At 40.9% G+C, this 19,141-nt stretch overlaps 1 protein-coding gene across 1 annotated transcript in view; it reads right to left on the bottom strand.

The window, feature by feature from the left end:
* The window catches only part of CNNM1 (cyclin and CBS domain divalent metal cation transport mediator 1), a 580,179-nt gene that overhangs the window by 29,000 nt on the left and 532,038 nt on the right, over positions 1-19,141 (bottom strand). The window contains exon 10 of the mRNA XM_044056831.1: positions 9,485-9,601. Coding sequence (XP_043912766.1) covers positions 9,485-9,601 — 117 coding nt within the window. The remainder of the gene's footprint in view (positions 1-9,484; positions 9,602-19,141) is intronic.

Raw genomic sequence — 19,141 nt, 5'->3', positions numbered from 1 at the left:
AGGTAATAGGAGAAAAAGGTTTATTCAAAACTTGCTGCAGCAGTTTGGAATTCCTTTTCACACTATATTAGCGAGCCTTTAGAATCTGTTAGTTTCAAGAAAGATTTTGGCCAATTTCTCCACATGGAAAACAAATGTAAATGTTTTGATAGTGGTTAGACTCTCAATCAAATAAACACACGTGACTCCTTCCAGTATCCAACTGCATTTTGGTATAATTCTCTGTGACTTATCTGTTATATCTCAGCTGTATGAATACCTGAATTGCATACTACATATATCAGTCACGTTATAGATTCATAGGTGTTTACTAGGCTAATGAACACAAGGGCCTTTTTAAGCCTAGACATGCATCCCAAATTTCTGACAAGTTCTGGTCATTTACTTGTTTATGTTTCTACTGTTTAAGGACTTGGATTATTTGCTTAGCATATCTATTCTACTGCCTGTAGTATTAAGCAAGGAAACAAACCTGATGTAAAGAATATAATGCACCAATGTTAACTTGTTAGCTTAAGGTTGTGAGTAAATTTGTTTGTAAACTTCATTTGTTTGAAATCCTGTTTGTTATGTAGCTACATTTTGGCCTGCATCATGGCTGAGAATGGTTCTTGCATTAGCCCATTTACCCGATTAACAAAGATATAACCTAGTCCTCTGTAAGACTGGCACTGAGTGGATACTGAATATTCTGGAATATTCTAGCAGCTTAGTATAAGGGTTGGGAAAAAGCTTACACTAAGCAGCTTATATGCTGCAGCATGCATTGAGGCATACACAGAAGTATACATGCTGGAGGAGGCCTAAATTGTGGGATCTCCACTCGTTTAAGGCTGCTGCAAGGAAAGGGACATAAAGCATAAGAAAAACATTGATGGTTGTGGGATCTCTGCTCATTCAAGGCTGCTACAAGGAAGAGGCATAAGACATAACAAAAACATTGATGGCTGCTAGGATGATTGTCTCCCATGACTGGTTGTTTCTCAAGTAGAACAAATGACCTGGCTGGGTCATGAAAAAGATTGGGTAAAGAAAAATTATGCAATGGCTGTTGAACAGATCCAAATGCCACTTAGTTATACTAATATTACTTAAATAGTCTCCACACCTCTCTATATCCCTCTCTTCCTCCAGTTTCTCCTGGAACCATTCACCTACCCCTTGCTCCTTCACTGGAGTTAATACCTATTTCTTGCTTTAGATGGCAAGGAACCTCGTTCTCCTTATCAGGAGGATTGAACTTTCTGAAACCACAGCTTTTATAATTTTTACTTTTCTTTGTTAGAAAGTTTTAACTTTTTAAAAACAATGTCTGTTTCTTGCTTTATTCAGCAGTGAACTCGGTTTCCCCTCTTAGAAGGTTTTGTATGTATAAACAGCACCTTACACTAACTTTTGTTTCACAAAATGCCACCAATGTTTTGGTAAAACACCTTGTTTCAGATCTTATTTGTTGCATGTTTTTAGTATGACACCAATGTAAAATTTTGTTTTCTAAGCTATCCTTCAACTGCCACAAAGACCTACTTTTATTGCTGCAACAGGTCCCTGAAAGGCACAGGTCAAATATATATGTAGGTATACCAGCTCCTCAGTGTTAACAATTCACTATTCCAGAAGGAAAAGCTACCCTTCAACAGCCACAAAACCTGCTTTTGTTGCTGCAGCATCCCTACATGGCACATGTCAAGTACCAATGTAGGTATACCAGTTCCGCAGCATTAACAATTCGCTATTCAGGAAGACTAAGCTATTCTTCAACTGCTACAAAAGACCTACTTTTGTTGCTGTAACAGTTCTCTATATAGCACAGATCAAATATTGATGAAGGTATACCAGTTCCTCAGCATTAACAATTTACTTCTTACGAAGACTTGCTTTTTATTTAGGTGTCATTTACTTTACTGTAGATTTCTTACTACTGTTCTGGCAGCAGATAATACTAGTCAATACTGTATTGAGTTCGTCACTAGTGTTCAGACAGCACCTACCATAATTCAAAATTTTACAAAGTTAAACTCTTTGCTACTGATATCACCTGGGAAGATTCAGTGCTGTATGAAGTTCCACCATTTATCAGTGATTTTCACATACTGCACACTTCTTTGTTTTTACTTCACAACAAGCTTTCAGCTGAATACAGTTTCTACCAGACTTTGTACTTCCAATGTTTGGAAAGCAAAACAAGGCAGTGATTTTCATTTTCTTTAAATACAAGACAGTTCACAAATACAAAAATGTCTGCCTCATTTAAGCAATATATGTTTCTTTTCACTTGCCATAAACACAGAATACTTTGCAGTTACAAGAAATGTCTGTCTCATATAACCAATATATTTTTCTTTTCACTTGTCCTAAACATGGAATACTTCACAGATACGAGAAATTTTTGTCTCATGTAATCAGTAGTCTTGTTTTATGTTGCAACAAACCATATCCTGAATTTGCTTCAGCAGCTTGTAAAGGTTTCACTCTACATACTCTAAAACCATCAGCTTTATACCCTGCAATCAACAAATTAATTTTTCTTTTTATTGTAAATTTTCCCACTCATTTGGTGTCTTCCTTTCCAAGACTCAAATTGCCCTTCATTACAAAATGCTCTCACATACTTGGGATCCTTTTTCCAATACACAGTTCAGTTGCATACCATAAAACCTCCCCTGATGAATTTCATTCCAAGTCACAGGGCAAACAGGCAGAATTCAGAAATGTTACTGAGTTTTCATGTTGCATCTGACCTGTTTTAGAACCACCATACCAATGAATTCATAGCTTCAGTAACAATATACACATTGCTTAAACTGTAGTTATAGTATGCAGCACTGTTACCATTGTCTAGTGCAAACATTTCAGACTTGTCTGATTTATTTTCTCAAAAATAAAAAGTGATTACAATCCTTTTTTTTCTTAGCACACCCCAGTGTGCAGAATTTAAAATTGTCTGTTGTCTAACTTACCATAATAGGAAGAAAGCATTATTTTTTCAGTACACTACCATTTCTGAACACAGACTTTGGGTCATGACAATGGTTTCCAACTTTTAAATCAGTTACTGCTTTACTTTATTGTAAGCACGCCACTTTTCCATATGTTGCATTTACCAGCAAGACTTCCTACATTGGAGTAATTTGCATCGTCTTTCCATAAGCCACAGGTAACCTGACAACACAATTCTTTATAGTTCATTGGTTTCAGTTTGACATTTAAATTCTATAAATTGCTGTTTGCATTTTGAAAATTACAGCAGTTTTTGCCACTTTCACTACTGGCTTCAGTACTTTCTTTCACCAATATTCCTAAACACATGCTTCATACTACAGAATAATTTTTTTTTCTTCTAAGCACATTTCTATCAACTAATTAGTATGCTCACTATGCACATTTTTGGTAAACAACCTTGCAGTCATTTGCTATGCACTTCTTTTAGTAAGCAGCCCTCCAGCAATTCAGTATGTTTTTCTTTCAACAGTTGCATGTCACTTTGTTAAAAAACTCAACAGTACTTCTCACTCTGCTATGTTTTTTCATACTATAGAATTCTTTTTAAACATAGTTCAAGAGTTGTTTCACTTAGCTCATTTTCAGAATGTAGTTAATGTGTCTCTTACTCCTTGCCTTAGCAAGACTTGTTCTATGACACTTGCATTATGTACTGAGTTCTCTAGCTGGTGTACCTAGTTAGGTAGGGGCTCTAATTTCACTGCAGTCAAATGGTGTGTGTGTGTGTGTGTGTGTGTGTGTGTGTGTGTGTGTGTGTGTGTGTGTGTGTGTGTGTGTGTGTGTGTGTGTATGTGTGTGTGTGTGTGTGTGTGTGCGTGTGCGTGCACATGCGTGTGTGCATGTGTCTATCTGGTCAGAAGAGCATAACTGTATCCTGCAGTCATCAGTACAATCCCATGGTGTAACAATATTTTACTCGCTGGATAACAAAACTGGCTAACTGAGAGGATCCAAGAGGTCAAAATAGGTGAGACTACTTCCATCAAGAGGCCAGTCACTAACAGAGTCCCCCAGGGCTCAGTACTGGGCCCGCTCCTTTTTAGCATGTATTTGTCAAAATAGAAGCAAGTGCTGAAGGTTTATGGCTGACTAAGTTTTCAGATGATTGTAAGCTGGGGGTTATCATCATCTCTTCTGCAGACACTAGCATTCTTCAAGAGGGTCTTAAATTCATTGCTAAGAAATGCATAATTGTACCCTTTGGAAAGCAACAATAATACATCTCTAATTTCCAGTGGTCATGGATCTGGGTATGCACGTAGACAGTAGCTTACTTTTGACCATTATGTGGCCACAGTGGTGAGGAAATCCTTTTATATTGCACAACGTATAAGTAATGGAATGGCATCTAGGTCCAAAGAGGTAATTTTCCCCACTCTATTGCATCCTTATCAGACCAGTCATAGAGTACAATGCCCCCTTTGGTATGTACCTGACCAGTCATTTGCAGCAACTGGAGTGACCTCAAAGGTTTCTTACAAAAAGAATACAAGGCATCATAAACCTGCCTTATGCAGAGTGCCTTAAAACCCCTTCCCTCTACTCAGGCTCCTATAGATTGCTGAGGGGTGATCTATGCCTGGCTTACAAGGCATCTGCAAACCCCATGCTTATGAATCTCCTACATAAGTCAAACAATGTCAGAAATGCAAGTTCTAGAGACCTGACTTTTGTTTGTGACATAAATAGAACATGCTGGAGAGACAGATATGTGCCCCAGAGACTGCCCCTCCTATGGAATAGGCTTCACATCCATGTGTAGCTGGGTTCATCTATTACCCAGTTTAAGCACAACCTAGACCAGTGGATGGGGAATAGGAAATTTACAACAGGCCTAGCACCTATGTCCCTTATAGACAGAGATAGCTTATAAATACCTGGCCTTCATTGTCATATTTGAATGCAGGACATCATTATTCTTTCAGGAAAACTTGGCTAGATTTAGAAAGTCTTCCCGGGTCATTAGCCTAGTAACAATCTATGACTGCATGAATCCATGAGGCAAAGGAGGCCTCTTACTCTACTTACAGTTCTTTTAAGAATTCATCCAGTAGTACTTTTTTTGGGAGAGTTGCTGTTCCCCATTCCAATACACACACACACACACACACACACACACACACACACACACACACACACACACACACACACACACACACACACACTTCTGAACTTCACATTTATAAGGCTCACAGTAGCTCAAAAGCATTTCCCATACATCCACATGGAGGGTAATAGTAGCATTTTGCCAAAGTTTCTCCAAGGGATATATTTTTTTTATAAATTATTAATTCAGTAAGAACAAGTGCTTACCTTTATGTACTACTTTATGTTAGTGTCTCAATCCTTTATGTGTGATTTTTCTTAAGGAGAGAAACTCTCAGTTTTAAGACAACTTATTAGCTTTCACAGAGCACACAGTGGTTACATTATAAAATACCTTTTTTAAACATTCAAGAACATTATATCTCACCATATTATCACACTTTTTCAATGAACAATTTTAAGTTTATTATTTCAAACAACACAAAATTCAAAATATTTTAACACTGACTGGTACTGTAGTTAATCACTCACCCAACATATAATACCTTTCTAGTGGTTGGAAATCTAAGGCTTTCCAGTTGTTTTCTTGTTGCTGTGTTACTCAGGTTCTGGTCTCCATGATCCCAACAGTTACCCTTCCTTTTTTATTTTCTTTCCCACCATCACTCTAGATGAAAACATCTCTCTTTCAGCTACTCCTCCACAGAGAGGCAAACATCTCTACTTCTTTGTTTCTGCAGCCATTCCTTTTATATGTAGCCTTCCCCATATGTGTGTGTGTTTGCATAAGTGTCAGAGTGTCTGTGGTGTGTGTGTGTGTGTGTGTGTGTGTGTGTGTGTGTGTGTGTGTGTGTGTGTGTGTGTGTGTGTGTGTGTGTGTGTGTGTGTGTGTGTGTGTCTGCATGTGTGTGTCTGCTTGTGTATGTGTGTGTGTGTCCCAAAACCAGAGAGGGAGGGGGTGGGTGGAGGTTTGGAATCTACTCTGTATATTTTGTGTATATCTTGGGGGGGGGGTGTCAAAGGTTCAATGAGCCATTATACCTCCAGGAATATACTGGCTATGTATAAGGGATAGGGAAAGGTCAGGACCCCATAGACCACCACGAAACATTGTCTATGTCTAAGGAGGGTGGAGTAGGGTTTGGAGTAACCAAGACTTCAGGGATACAGTACCTGTGTATGAGGGATGGGAGGGGGTAGGAAGTCATTACACAACCAGAGATAAACTGCCAATGTGGGTAAAAAGGGTCAAGATTCTCCAGATCACCAAAGTTGATTTCCCCAGCCACACAACAGCAAGTGGCAATAAACACATCAATAAACTGTGTGTGTGTGTGTGTGTGTGTGTGTGTGTGTGTGTGTGTGTGTGTGTGTGTGTGTGTGTGTGTGTGTGTGTGTGTGTGTGTGTGTGTGTGTGTGTGTGTGTGTGTGTGTGTGGTTGATTGTATGTGCTGATGTATGTGTGTGTGTGTGTGTGTGTGTGTGTGTGGTTGATTGTATGTGCTGATGTATGTGTGTGTGTGTGTGTGTGTGTGTGTGTGTGTGTGTGTGTGTGTGTGTGTGTGTGTGTGTGTGTGTGTGTGTGTGTGTGTGTGTGTGTGTGTGTGTGTGTGTGTGTGTGTGTTTGTCTGTTTGTGTGTGTGTGTGTGTGTGTGTGTGTGTGTGTGTGTGTGTGTGTGTGTGTGTGTGTGTGTCTGCATGTGTGTGTCTGCTTGTGTATGTGTGTGTGTGTGTCCCAAAACCAGAGAGGGAGGGGGTGGGTGGAGGTTTGGAATCTACTCTGTATATTTTGTGTATATCTTGGGGTGTCAAAGGTTCAATGAGCCATTATACCTCCAGGAATATACTGGCTATGTATAAGGGATAGGGAAAGGTCAGGACCCCATAGACCACCACGAAACATTGTCTATGTCTAAGGAGGGTGGAGTAGGGTTTGGAGTAACCAAGACTTCAGGGATACAGTACCTGTGTATGAGGGATGGGAGGGGGTAGGAAGTCATTACACAACCAGAGATAAACTGCCAATGTGGGTAAAAAGGGTCAAGATTCTCCAGATCACCAAAGTTGATTTCCCCAGCCACACAACAGCAAGTGGCAATAAACACATCAATAAACTGTGTGTGTGTGTGTGTGTGTGTGTGTGTGTGTGTGTGTGTGTGTGTGTGTGTGTGTGTGTGTGTGTGTGTGTGGTTGATTGTATGTGCTGATGTATGTGTGTGTGTGTGTGTGTGTGTGTGGTTGATTGTATGTGCTGATGTATGTGTGTGTGTGTGTGTGTGTGTGTGTGGTTGATTGTATGCGCTGATGTATGTGTGTGTGTGTGTGTGTGTGTGTGTGTGTGTGTGTGTGTGTGTGTGTGTGTGTGTGTGTGTGTGTGTGTGTGTGTGTGTGTGTGTGTGTGTGTGTGTGTGTGTGTGTGTGTGTGTGTGTGTGTGTCTGTGGTGCAGGTAGTGGGTGTCTGTATGGTGTCTTCTAGGACTGTTTCAGCTGTGTGGTGTGGGTTGTTAGGGAAGTCAGAGGAGTAGTGCAGAACTGCTCCAGTTGGACAATTCATAGTCATGCAAATTCCTACTTAATAACAGATAGGGAGGGGGTGGGTGGAGGTTTGGAATCTACTCTGTATATTTTGTGTATATCTTGGGGGGGGGGTGTCAAAGGTTCAATGAGCCATTATACCTCCAGGAATATACTGGCTATGTATAAGGGATAGGGAAAGGTCAGGACCCCATAGACCACCACGAAACATTGTCTATGTCTAAGGAGGGTGGAGTAGGGTTTGGAGTAACCAAGACTTCAGGGATACAGTACCTGTGTATGAGGGATGGGAGGGGGTAGGAAGTCATTACACAACCAGAGATAAACTGCCAATGTGGGTAAAAAGGGTCAAGATTCTCCAGATCACCAAAGTTGATTTCCCCAGCCACACAACAGCAAGTGGCAATAAACACATCAATAAACTGTGTGTGTGTGTGTGTGTGTGTGTGTGTGTGTGTGTGTGTGTGTGTGTGTGTGTGTGTGTGTGTGTGTGTGTGTGTGTGTGTGTGTGTGTGTGGTTGATTGTATGTGCTGATGTATGTGTGTGTGTGTGTGTGTGTGTGTGTGTGTGTGTGTGTGTGTGTGTGTGTGGTTGATTGTATGTGCTGATGTATGTGTGTGTGTGTGTGTGTGTGTGTGTGTGTGTGTGTGTGTGTGGTTGATTGTATGTGCTGATGTATGTGTGTGTGTGTGTGTGTGTGTGTGTGTGTGTGTGTGTGTGTGTGTGTGTGTGTGTGAGATTGTATGTGCTTGTGTGTGTGTGTGTGTGTGTGTGTGTGTGTGTGTGTGTGTGTGTGTGTGTCTGTCTGTGGTGCGGGTAGTGGGTGTCTGTATGGTGTCTTCTAGGACTGTTTCAGCTGTGTGGTGTGGGTTGTTAGGGAAGTCAGAGGAGTAGTGCAGAACTGCTCCAGTTGGACAATTCATAGTCATGCAAATTCCTACTTAATAACATTGCTCTAGTGGGACTTTTCTTGATAATGAAGTCTTAAATGGTAGAACAGAGCAAATTGACCTACTCAATTCAGAACAAGTTGCTTTGCAGTTCCACTAACTATGAATCCCAGTCACTAGTTCCCTTTGCCGTGATTGTACAACCATGGAGTTAATGCATTTAAATTGAGGCTGTGGTGAAGTAAATCCATCTACAGGATGTGGCAGAGGAGGGGGCTACCAGCTGTGTAGAAAGATGAAGATGAGCAAAGCCCTTTGCATAATGTAAATTGTTTTTGTTTTTTGTGTGTTTTGTTTTGGGAATGGGTTCAAGATTAGTACATTAATCTGATATTACTCTATTTTTGCATTTATGTTTAGCTCTTAAACAAAGTCTTTATAGAACTGTAATGATTTATGTTGGAGTTATTTTGAGTCAAAGTACCGATTTGCAGCCACTTAAGATCTGATCTCTTTTTAATTTCTCCAAATCTTTTGGGTTTCTAAACCATGACATGAATGGACCCCATCTTAAGTCAAACTACGATTAAAGTTGATGAAAATAGTATCAGACACGTCAATACCATAATGTATGCACAATCCCCAGTGCAACAGTCTCACCACATTATTATGCCTTTCAGTATATAGTCCTTCTGCCATTAGTATGTCACAACCAGCAACGAGGTGTGTAACTGTTTCCAATTCTGTTTTACAAAACCTACATTTATCTGTTTCTCCCACATGTTCAGTGGACTTTGTAAACCAATATGTATGAAGCCCAATATCTTGGGCCACCAAGATCTCCTGAAAGAATTCTGCAATATGTGTGTATAAAATATTTTGGCTGCATAGACAATGCAAGGTCAGGATTTAGTATTAACATACTAGAATGAATAAGTCGAATCACTTAATGGTATCACACCCCAATGAGAAAAGTTCATTGTCTGAGTTTAAATAGTAGTGTACTCACTCAGTTTGTGCAGGAGTTTCTTCCCCAGTGTTTCCTCTGAACTGCTTTGTGAAGAACTGGTTCTCAAGTCCAGATTTGATGATGCAATCTCTGTAGTTAAAGTGCAGCTGTTTCCATCTAAAACAAAAAAATCACTGTGGTTAGACAGAGCAAAGCAGAAGTGCCCTCATACAGATACAGATGTACATGACTATGCATATGCATGTACTTGCGCGCACACACACACACACACATGCACGCACGCACGCACACACACACACACACACACACACATGAAGTTAGAACTGCGTGAAGAGCCAACTTGCTGATCAAAACTGCTTGGGAAATCAATCAGATGAAATTTTAAATGCAAGCATTTTTTTGCATGGGTGCAAGCCCTCCTGATCCCCATATATAATAACTCCACTGTCATGCAAACACAAAGAATAAAGAAAACTCCCAAAAGAAGGGAATTGCTGCTTGTGTGCACTTATAAACCACATTGGCAATTATTTGCTGGTGGAAACACTGACCATGGAGTGGAAGTTCACTGAGTTGTGTTCAGGGAGTTAGAACCTCATTGTTTTACACACAATGAGCAGTAGAGCAGCCCACTCACCCACATTCACAAATGCAACCTCTGTGAGTAAGTCCTTGAATAGTAAATATGAAGCTGCGCTGTCTACAAACTTTACTTAACATTTTTTTTAAAGCATCCATTTCAGCAGACTTTCTCTTGTAGGGCTTTCTCAGTCCAGTACTGTCAGTTAACACAGAGAATTAAGGCTATAAGCCTTTAACAGGCTACTTCCTGTGCTACAGAATTTGATTCCCTCAGCTTTCATTCACCTACAGTGCTTTGGGTTAGATGGTAATTTAGCCTATGCTGATTCCTGGTCTCCTGGACTGCACACCTAGTAATTACCTAAATAACTTTATGAGCATGTTTTCCCAAGGCTTACTATAAATCTGTCCATAACTTTTACTTGTTGTTTCTGTAGGCAATGTGACAGGGGAGGTAGAGGTGTTAGATTACTCATTTCTTTACTTCCTGCTATTTTTAGTAATCTAGAAAAATCTATCTGTAGATGCGGATAGCCTTGGCTAATCTCTAATAGACCAGTCTGCAGCACAACAGCCCTCTGTCTAACAGGATGGCAGAACAGGAGATAGCTAGCAGGCTGGCAGATCTTGACCATCTAAAAACATATTCACAGTTATGTAGTACAACAGCTAGGTTGTTCTAGAGATGCTAATTTGCAAAGGGCAAGAAGTTTCCTTAAAAGTTCACTAGATGAAGAAAAAAGTGAAATGAACCATTGAAAGCTGTTATCTCCACATTTAATGCATCCTTGAAGATAAGCCTCAGGTTGTAATCTTGGTATGCAAGACGCCTTAATGTTCAGTGTTCAATGATTGTAATACAAACTCAAAACCTTTATAGAGACTTTATTAGAGTTTTCCTACTGCTAGTGGATATGTGATAACCTTATTTCAAAATAATTATCTAATGCTCTTATATATTTCTCCTTTATTTGTATTGGTAGAACATTCCATAGAGAACCTGCTCTGTCATGGAAAGAGCTAATCCCCAGAGCAGTTCTAAAAGTTGGATAATTGGAATAAAGACCAGAATTCCTTGTTCCAGCATGGTTTGATGCAAACACAATCCCTAATGTATATGCCAGTGAAATGTTTCTTAGGCATTTACAGATTAAAATCAAATTATTTGTTATCAGCCTAGAACTAATAGAGACAAATTTAATAATCTAAGTTCATATCCCAGGTGTGAAAAACCCTGTTTTTATTATTTATTATTATTTATTTATTTATTTAAATTTGTTGACCGGGAGTGTCCGACTGGACGTGGGTCCATTTTCAGCGGAGGCCCGGGGAGAAAAGCTCCACAGTAAAATAAACAGACAGTAGTTACATTGGATTACATAGCGATTAACAATTTAACATAGAAATTACTTACAACATATTTACAGATGAAGAACATAGTACATCAGTAGACAACTAGAATCTTTATCTGTGAAGTACATAACAGGCATTAACAAATGTAACAATGAGAAGTTCCTGCTCTATAATAAGTACTAGGCTTATGAGCATCTGAGCTTGCTATCATCAATGTAGTTAGTGGAGGTGAAAGAAAGGTAGTAGTTGGATGGGGTGGATGATATTAGAGTGGGAGTTGCAAGGGCATAGTCAGCATGTTTTTAGGTGCGCTTTTAATAAAGTTTTGAAGTTGGTGCATGATGGTATGGAGGTAATTGTGGGTGGGAGTGAGTTCCATAATTTGGCTATGGCGCAAGAGAATAGTGCTTCACCAGCAGAGTTATTGGCTTTAGTGATCTGCAAGTGATTTTTGTTGCTGGATCTTAGTGGTCTGGTGGTGCGATAGGGTTGGAGTAGATTCTGGAGGGATGGGACATTTAGTGGATGGTTTACTAGTTTGTGGGCGAGTGAGAGTTGATACCACTGAAGGAGGTGAGGGAGTTCAAGCCAGCCCAGTTCAGCAAGTGAGAGACAGTGGTGACTATGGTAGGATGCCCCTGTGGCTTAATTTGGCGATTTTGTTGTAGCAGGTCTCTAGCTTGTTTAGATCACATTGCCTTAGGTTGGTATATACTGGAGAGGCATAAAGTAGGGTGGAGATAAGGTGGGAATTTGCTATTGAAATCTTTGCTGCTTTGGTGAGAAATTGTTTATTTCTGTATAATGCTCCTAGTTTTTTGTGGACTTTTTTTATGGTCATGGATATGTGAATGTCAAATTTTAGTTTATTGTCTATTTCCACTCCTAGCAATTTGGTGTGTTCAGTTGGGTATATAGTGGTGTTGTCTTTTGCTGTGATGTTAAAGTGAGAGTTGTTTTGAGTATGTTTGGTGGGTTGGAATATGAGTAGTTTAGTTTTGTTTGGGTTGCGTATTAATTGGGCATTGGATAACCATGTTTCAACAGAGGAAAAGGCTTCCTGTGTGACTTTTTGCAGTTTGGGTAGGGACTGGGCTGAGCAGATGATGGTTGAGTCATCTGCGTATTGGATGAGTGTGCCATGTTTGGTGGCAGAGGCTAGATTATTGGTGTAAACAGAGAAAAGTAGGGGTCCAAGGATGGATCCTTGGGGAACCCCTATGGAGACAGGTAGTTGGGGAGATATGTCATTCTGCCATACAACGGATTGTTGGCGGTCAGACAGGTAACTCTGAAACCAGTTGGTGACTGATTGTGAGAAGGATAGGTTACTGAGGACAGAGATAAGTTGTTTGTGTGGGACTATGTCAAATGCTTTAGATAGGTCTAGGAAAGTAGCAGAGGAGAGATAGCCATTGTTTTTATGCTGAAGGATAGTGTTAGTAAAGGAGAGTAAGGCAGTGGTGGTGCTATGGTTTGGTCGGAAACCATGCTGAGTACGGGAAAGGAGGTTGTTAGTAAGGAGGTAGTGTGAGACCTGAGAGTGTATGCATCTCTCTAGTATTTTGGAGAGTGGAGAGAGAATAGCTATGGGGCAGTAATTGATTAGTTCTGCAGAGGGTCCGCCTTTGTGGAGGGGAATTATATGTGAGACTTTCCACAATGTGGGACTGTAACTTTCTGACAGAGATTGGTTAATCAAGATGGATACTGGGTAGGCCAGAGCATCAGCTGCGATTTGTAGGTATTCACTTGGGAGGTTGTCTGCTGCTAATTTGGTGGGTTTAAGTTTAGTTAAGAGTTTTTTTATGTTGGAGGTAGGTACAGGAGAAAAAGAGAAGGCAGTGGGGAGATTACTAGTTGAAGGTGTGGGTTGGAGGGGAGGTGGGTTGTGTTGTTTAGCTAGTGATAGTATGGTTTGGGTGAAGTGTGTGTTGAATGAGGTAGCAATATTTTCTGAGGAGTGAGGGATGTTAGGAGGAGGGGTACTGACTTTACCTGGGTGGAGGATGGAGTTTATGGAGGACCAGAATTGTTTGGGGCTGTGTTGTGAGGAGTCTAGGGCAGACTGGTAGTATTGGAATTTGTCCCGTTTTATTAGCTTTTGACTCTATTGCGTAGTTCTAGGAATTTCTGTCTAGCTGCGGGGGTTTTGGTTTTGTGCCAGTGCTCCCAGGCTTTATCCCTGTTTTTCATTTCTGACTTAGTGGTTTTCTGTAGCCATGAGGAGGGTTGTGCTTTGGTTCTGGAAAATCTTATGGGGGCATGGTAATTAAGGATGTTCAGGAAGGTAGTATTAAAAAATTCAACTGCGTCATCTAGACTGAGGTACTTTAGAGCATGCCAGTTACATTCTTTGAGGGATGAAATGAATGTGAGTGGGTTAAAATTTATTTTTTTACGTATTTGACATTTTTGTATATTTCTATTTAATACATACAGTTCCATATAGTGTCTTGATAATCTGAGGGGCTGGCTTCCTTAACTAAGTAACTTACCATTTAATAAAAGCATAAAAAGAGAATATTTTAGAAATTGTTTGCCTGTACTTCTGAGTAGTATATGTCGAACAGTAGGGGTCCCAGGACCTAGCCTTGCGGGACACCACTTGTGACTGGTTTAGAGTCGGACCTGGAGCCTGCTATTCTTACTGCGTGAGTTCTGTCTGTAAGCCAGTTGTCAACCCATCTTGTGATGTAGGGGTTTATGTTCAGGCTGGTGAGTTTTTCTATAATACCTGAGTGAGGAATGTTGTCGAATGCCTTGGAGAGGTCAAGGTAGGCTGTGTGAACCACCTTTCCCTCATCTATGGCCTTGGTGACTGTCTCAAAGAAGTCAACCAGGTTTAGTAGGCATGATCTGCCCTTAACAAAGCCGAACTGGGTCAGGTCAAGTGTTTGGAGGTTCCCAATGTCTTTATTAATGAGTTCCATGATGATACGCTCCATAACCTTGCAGACCAGGCTAGTCAGGCTTATGGGGCGATAGTTACCAGGGTCAGTTGTGGTCCCTCCTTTGTGGAGAGGAATAACCATTGCTGTGCACCATTCTATGGGCATGTAGCCTGTGGAGAGCCTGAGGTTGAACAGCGTGTTTAGGTGGGGGGGTTAGTTTGTTCTGTAGTTCGTACAAGACGCATCTTGGGATACCATCTGGCCCCATTGACAATGTGTTTTTCGCTTTTGAAAGGGCTGTTTTCACCTGTGCGTCTGTCATTTCTGGGACACTACACTTTTCCGGTATTGTTGTGGGCCCTTCTGGAGGTGAGAGGGGGGTGAAGTCTGCACTGAATCCATCTGCCAGGATGTTGGCAATATCAGTAGGTTCAGTATATTTTGTGCTATTTTGCACTAGCTCAGAGCATATCTGCGAGTTGCCACTTAGATTCTTGACATAGCTAAAGAAGGCTTTGTGGTCATCTTTCGAATCCTTGGCTATTTTTCTTTCAAAGTTAGCCTTGGATGATTTTATGAGGGACCTTAGTTTCTTACTGATACTGATCAGGGATGTCTTTCCTTCTTGGGATTTGCTTTTTTTCTGAACTATTTTCCTCCTTTTATTGTATAACCTGTTTATGGCAGGGGTCCACCAGACTGGTTTCCTTCTCTTAGGGGAGTGAGTCTTGGTTTTGCTAGGGATGGCACAATCCATGTATCCTTGTAGGTGCTCATAGAGTGCATTTGTAAAGGATTCTGCATCTTGGGCAGCGTTATCCTTTAGCGTGGGGGCTGTGAAAATTACCACCTCTGTCTTAAGTAAGGTGAAGTTTGCTTTAGAAAAGTTTTTCACTGTGGTTTCCTTGGTTGGGGGTGGTGGTGGGGTGTGGACATCCAGAGTGATTAGTTTATGGTCTGATCTAACCAATGACAGGTTGACCTCCGGTGTGGAACACCTGTCGCCCATGTTGGTGATGACCATGTCCAATATGTTTTCACCTCTGGGAGGGGAGTTTACCAGCTGATCCAGGGCATTTGAGTTGATAAATTCCAGGAAGCGCTGGACCTGGGAGTTTGTACTTGAGTAGTTTTCCCAGTTAATGGTAGGGTAATTGAAATCACCCAATATCAGGGTGTTCGGTAGGACCTTCATGTTTTCCAGTGTCTCCAGAAAGGCAGAGTGGTGGTCCTGGGTCATGGAGGGTGATCTGTAGCAGACCACAATTTGCATTGCAGATTTTCCCGATGTTAGTTGCACATGGATGATCTCAGAGGTATCATGCTGTGCTACTAACCTGGAGGTGTAGGTATCCTTGATGAATATGGATACATCCCCCCCTTTTGTGTTTCGGTCAGTAGTCTGTGGCCAAAATGTGTGGTATGAGTTGTAGCCCGGTAGTGCTGGAGTGCTCTCTGGAGCCTTGAACCAGGTTTCAGTTACTGCACAGATGTCGATGTTCTCCATACTGAGGAGTGCTTCGAGCGCATGCATTTTAAGATTTAAACTCCTGGTGTTGAGTGGCATAACCCTAATTTTTTTATTTGTGCTGTTTATGGAGGTGGGTTTGACTTTTGAGCTTTGCCTAAAAAAGGCACTATGGGGGCAGCAAGAGCCTTGGCCAGTATTCGAAAGCCTAGGGGTGACACGTGCAGACCGTCTCTTGTGAAGCAACGCTGCTTGTCAAGCATGTCGTCCCAGGCTGACAGACACTGGATCCCCTTTGAATGACACCAGATGCTTTGCCAATTGTTGAAATTGATAATTTTTTTCTTTATACTGAGGTATCATTCTTGGTGAGGGCAGGATGCTACTCAGGGTCAGGGTCATACCCGCCTGGGCTACATGATCAGAGAGCTCTTCCATGTCTCTTTTCATGTAGTCCAGGGAGGTACGTCTCAGGTCATTCACACCAACATGAACAATGACAGAGTCATATTTGTACTTGTTCTGGAGTGACCTGAGTGCTTGTGTTATGTGGTAGATTCTGGCTGCTGACAGGCAGCTAACAGTAACCTTCTCCTTGTCCAGCCTAGTTAGTGGGATGTCAGTGTGCCTGACTATAGAGTCACCTATTATTAGTGTGTTAGGTATGTTATTTCGCCTTAAGGGCTGTGATTGTGTGACACATTGATTTTGTGTTTTATGTGTTGTCTGGTTTATGACGGGAGATGCAGGTTTTTTGGGTGTCTGCTTTGGAGCTCTCGAATGCTTTTGCAGGTTTTTATTTAGAGCTTCCAAGTATGATTTAGTGTATTTATGTGTATTTTTTGCCAGTGCTGGTTTAGTAGGTCTATGTGAGGCTGGAGGTGTGGTGCAAGTGCTAACCTTCTCCTCATGACTGTCTGTTTCAGTGTTGGGTGGAGAGACCTTAGCCTCCAGTTTAGCTGTATAATTGCATCTCTCACATATGTTAGTGTTTTGTGGTAGGAGGAGAGGGTTGTCTGTGTACATGAGGCAGTTGTAACATTGCCTCAGGATACCCAGGTTCACCAGCTGGACTGGAGAGTACACCTGAAGTTGCCCTTTGGTCATGCCTGAATAGTAGGGTGAGCTGCTTAGTCACTTGGTTGGTGAAGGATGGATAAAGAGCCTTGCCCAGCTGGGCAATCAAGTGTCGGGGTATATTAGTGCTTGCTATTAGGTCTGAGCAAGTGCTGGACTTCGGATGCTTTTTGAGTGCTTAGGTTGAGAGTTAGACTAGTTTCAAGGGAAAAACTGAAGAGGAGACTTAATGGAGCCGGGAATAATTTAACCGTAGCTAACCGGTGCTGCCCGGCACTCAAAACCGTGAAAACGCGGTTTTTAAACTACTAATTTCTGGGCTGGAACCACTTCTCCAGGGACAGATGGCTGCTCAAAGCTCTCTCTCTCTCTCTCTCTCACAGGTGAACAGAGAAACCTCCTTCTATCCAAGTAAGGTATGGGCAACTCAGAAACTTGTAACACAGCCCTGAATTCAGCACTAGCCTGAAAACTGGACTATACTAGCTTAGAAGGGTGGGAAGCAAGGAATGTTTTTGGTTATTTTTGTTTTTTTTTTTTTGAAAAGATAAGGCAAAAACAATAAAAAGTACACTTAAAACAGCTTTAAATGACTACAAGCCATCAGAAAAGACTATTGTACTTTAGTGTGTAGCCTACAACAGTTAAACAAATTATTACATCTACATTATTATTTCCAAAAGCAAGTGTTGCGTGGTATCAGGTGAAGCCTTAGCTTATGTTGATATAGCTGTTATTGAGATCTGTAGTGTCAGTTGTGCATATTCAGATATTCTCTGTATTATTTATATTTGTTGGTTATACAAATAAGCATAATTTTAATGCTTTTGTAAATATCTCAATAAACAAAACAACTTTTATCTACTCTTAACCAATGCTTTCATATTATGTCTAATTTGGTATAATTATTTAAACTGTACTTTTTTTATTATTTTTAAAGCCTGTAAAATTATTAGTCTTAAAATGTTTTCTAATACTTTGGAACTTTTTCCCCTGGGCCTTCACCGAAAATGAGCTCCTACCCATTCGTACTTTCCCAGTAAACAACTGTCAATAAATAAATAAAAAAACAAGCCTTCTTTAAGGAATGTTCCATGCCATGTAAATGTTCATGTCTGGCTGAATAGTGGTGATCGGACACTACATGTTTAGGTTATACAGTTTCAAAATCCAAAATATGACAAGTTGTTTGTGAAAATTTAGAGAAATATATAATTCTGGGTTTGCACTCATTATAATATAGTGCTGGTGTAAATATTTTGAATACACTGTTTTCATTGCAAAGATTGCTATTAGTGTCTTTTTAATGGTGTTTACATAAGATATTTAAATTTGTTTGGTATATACTTTTTAATTTGATTTTTCAGAAAATGTGCCAGAATGTAAGGATGATTGTAGGCTGAAGAGGTATATCATTCTGACAACTCAGAGGTGGTGTTTAATGTGTTAATGGGCAGACACCACATTTCCAAAATATAGCTTTTAACAGTGATGCAAACAAAATTAAACATTATGTGCTGCTCCATTTTCAAGGTTAAGGTTTATTTTTACTTTATTCTCTGCTTAAACAGATGAACAGATTTTATTCAGAAGCTGAGCTTAACCTACAAACAAACCATGCATTGCTGCCATGATCCACATTATTAATGAGGATAGGCGGGATGCAGAAGTTTGGCATTCAAGCTCAGTGACAGAGGTCACTAAGCTGAAATACTTGCAATTAATATCATGTATTTCAAAAAAACAGACTACGAGTGGAGTCCCAAAGAGCAATTGCTTTTCTACCCTTGCACATCAGAAACATAGCCCATGCATATGAATTCAAAAAAGAATAAAACAACATCTGCTTAAGACCTGGACCTGTCACTGTAGTACATCTAATACAAACCACCCTTCTCACTCAAAACCTATCTATCCTCTGCTATCACTTTACTATTACCTACTATAGCGTGGGGGGCGGCCACAGTGGTGCAGTGGTTAGCATTGTCACCTCACAGCAAGAGGTTCTCCAGTTCAATCCTTGGCTGGGGTGCCTTCTGTGTGGAGTCTGCATGTCCTCCCTGTGGTCACGTGGGTTTCCTCCGGGTGCTCCGGTTTTCTCCCACATCCCAAATACATGCTGTAGGTGGATTGGACACTCCAAATTGGCCCTAGGTGTGAATGTGTGCATGTATGTGCCTTCAGTGGAAGGTTGGGTGCCAGGCTGGCAACTCAACACCGTAAAACTCCACTGCCAATCATGAGCAGACAGGTGATCCGCTGTGGCGACCCCTAACCGGGAAAAACCAAAAGAAGAAGAAGAAGATTACCTACTATAGCCCC

The sequence above is a fragment of the Protopterus annectens genome, chromosome 14.part0 (genome assembly GCF_019279795.1).
Source record: "Protopterus annectens isolate FY-2018-M chromosome 14.part0, PAN1.0, whole genome shotgun sequence".
Classification (NCBI taxonomy): Eukaryota; Metazoa; Chordata; order Ceratodontiformes; family Protopteridae; genus Protopterus; species Protopterus annectens.
The sequence above is the reverse complement of the archived record's forward strand: the minus strand, read 5'-3'. Positions and strand labels throughout refer to the sequence as shown.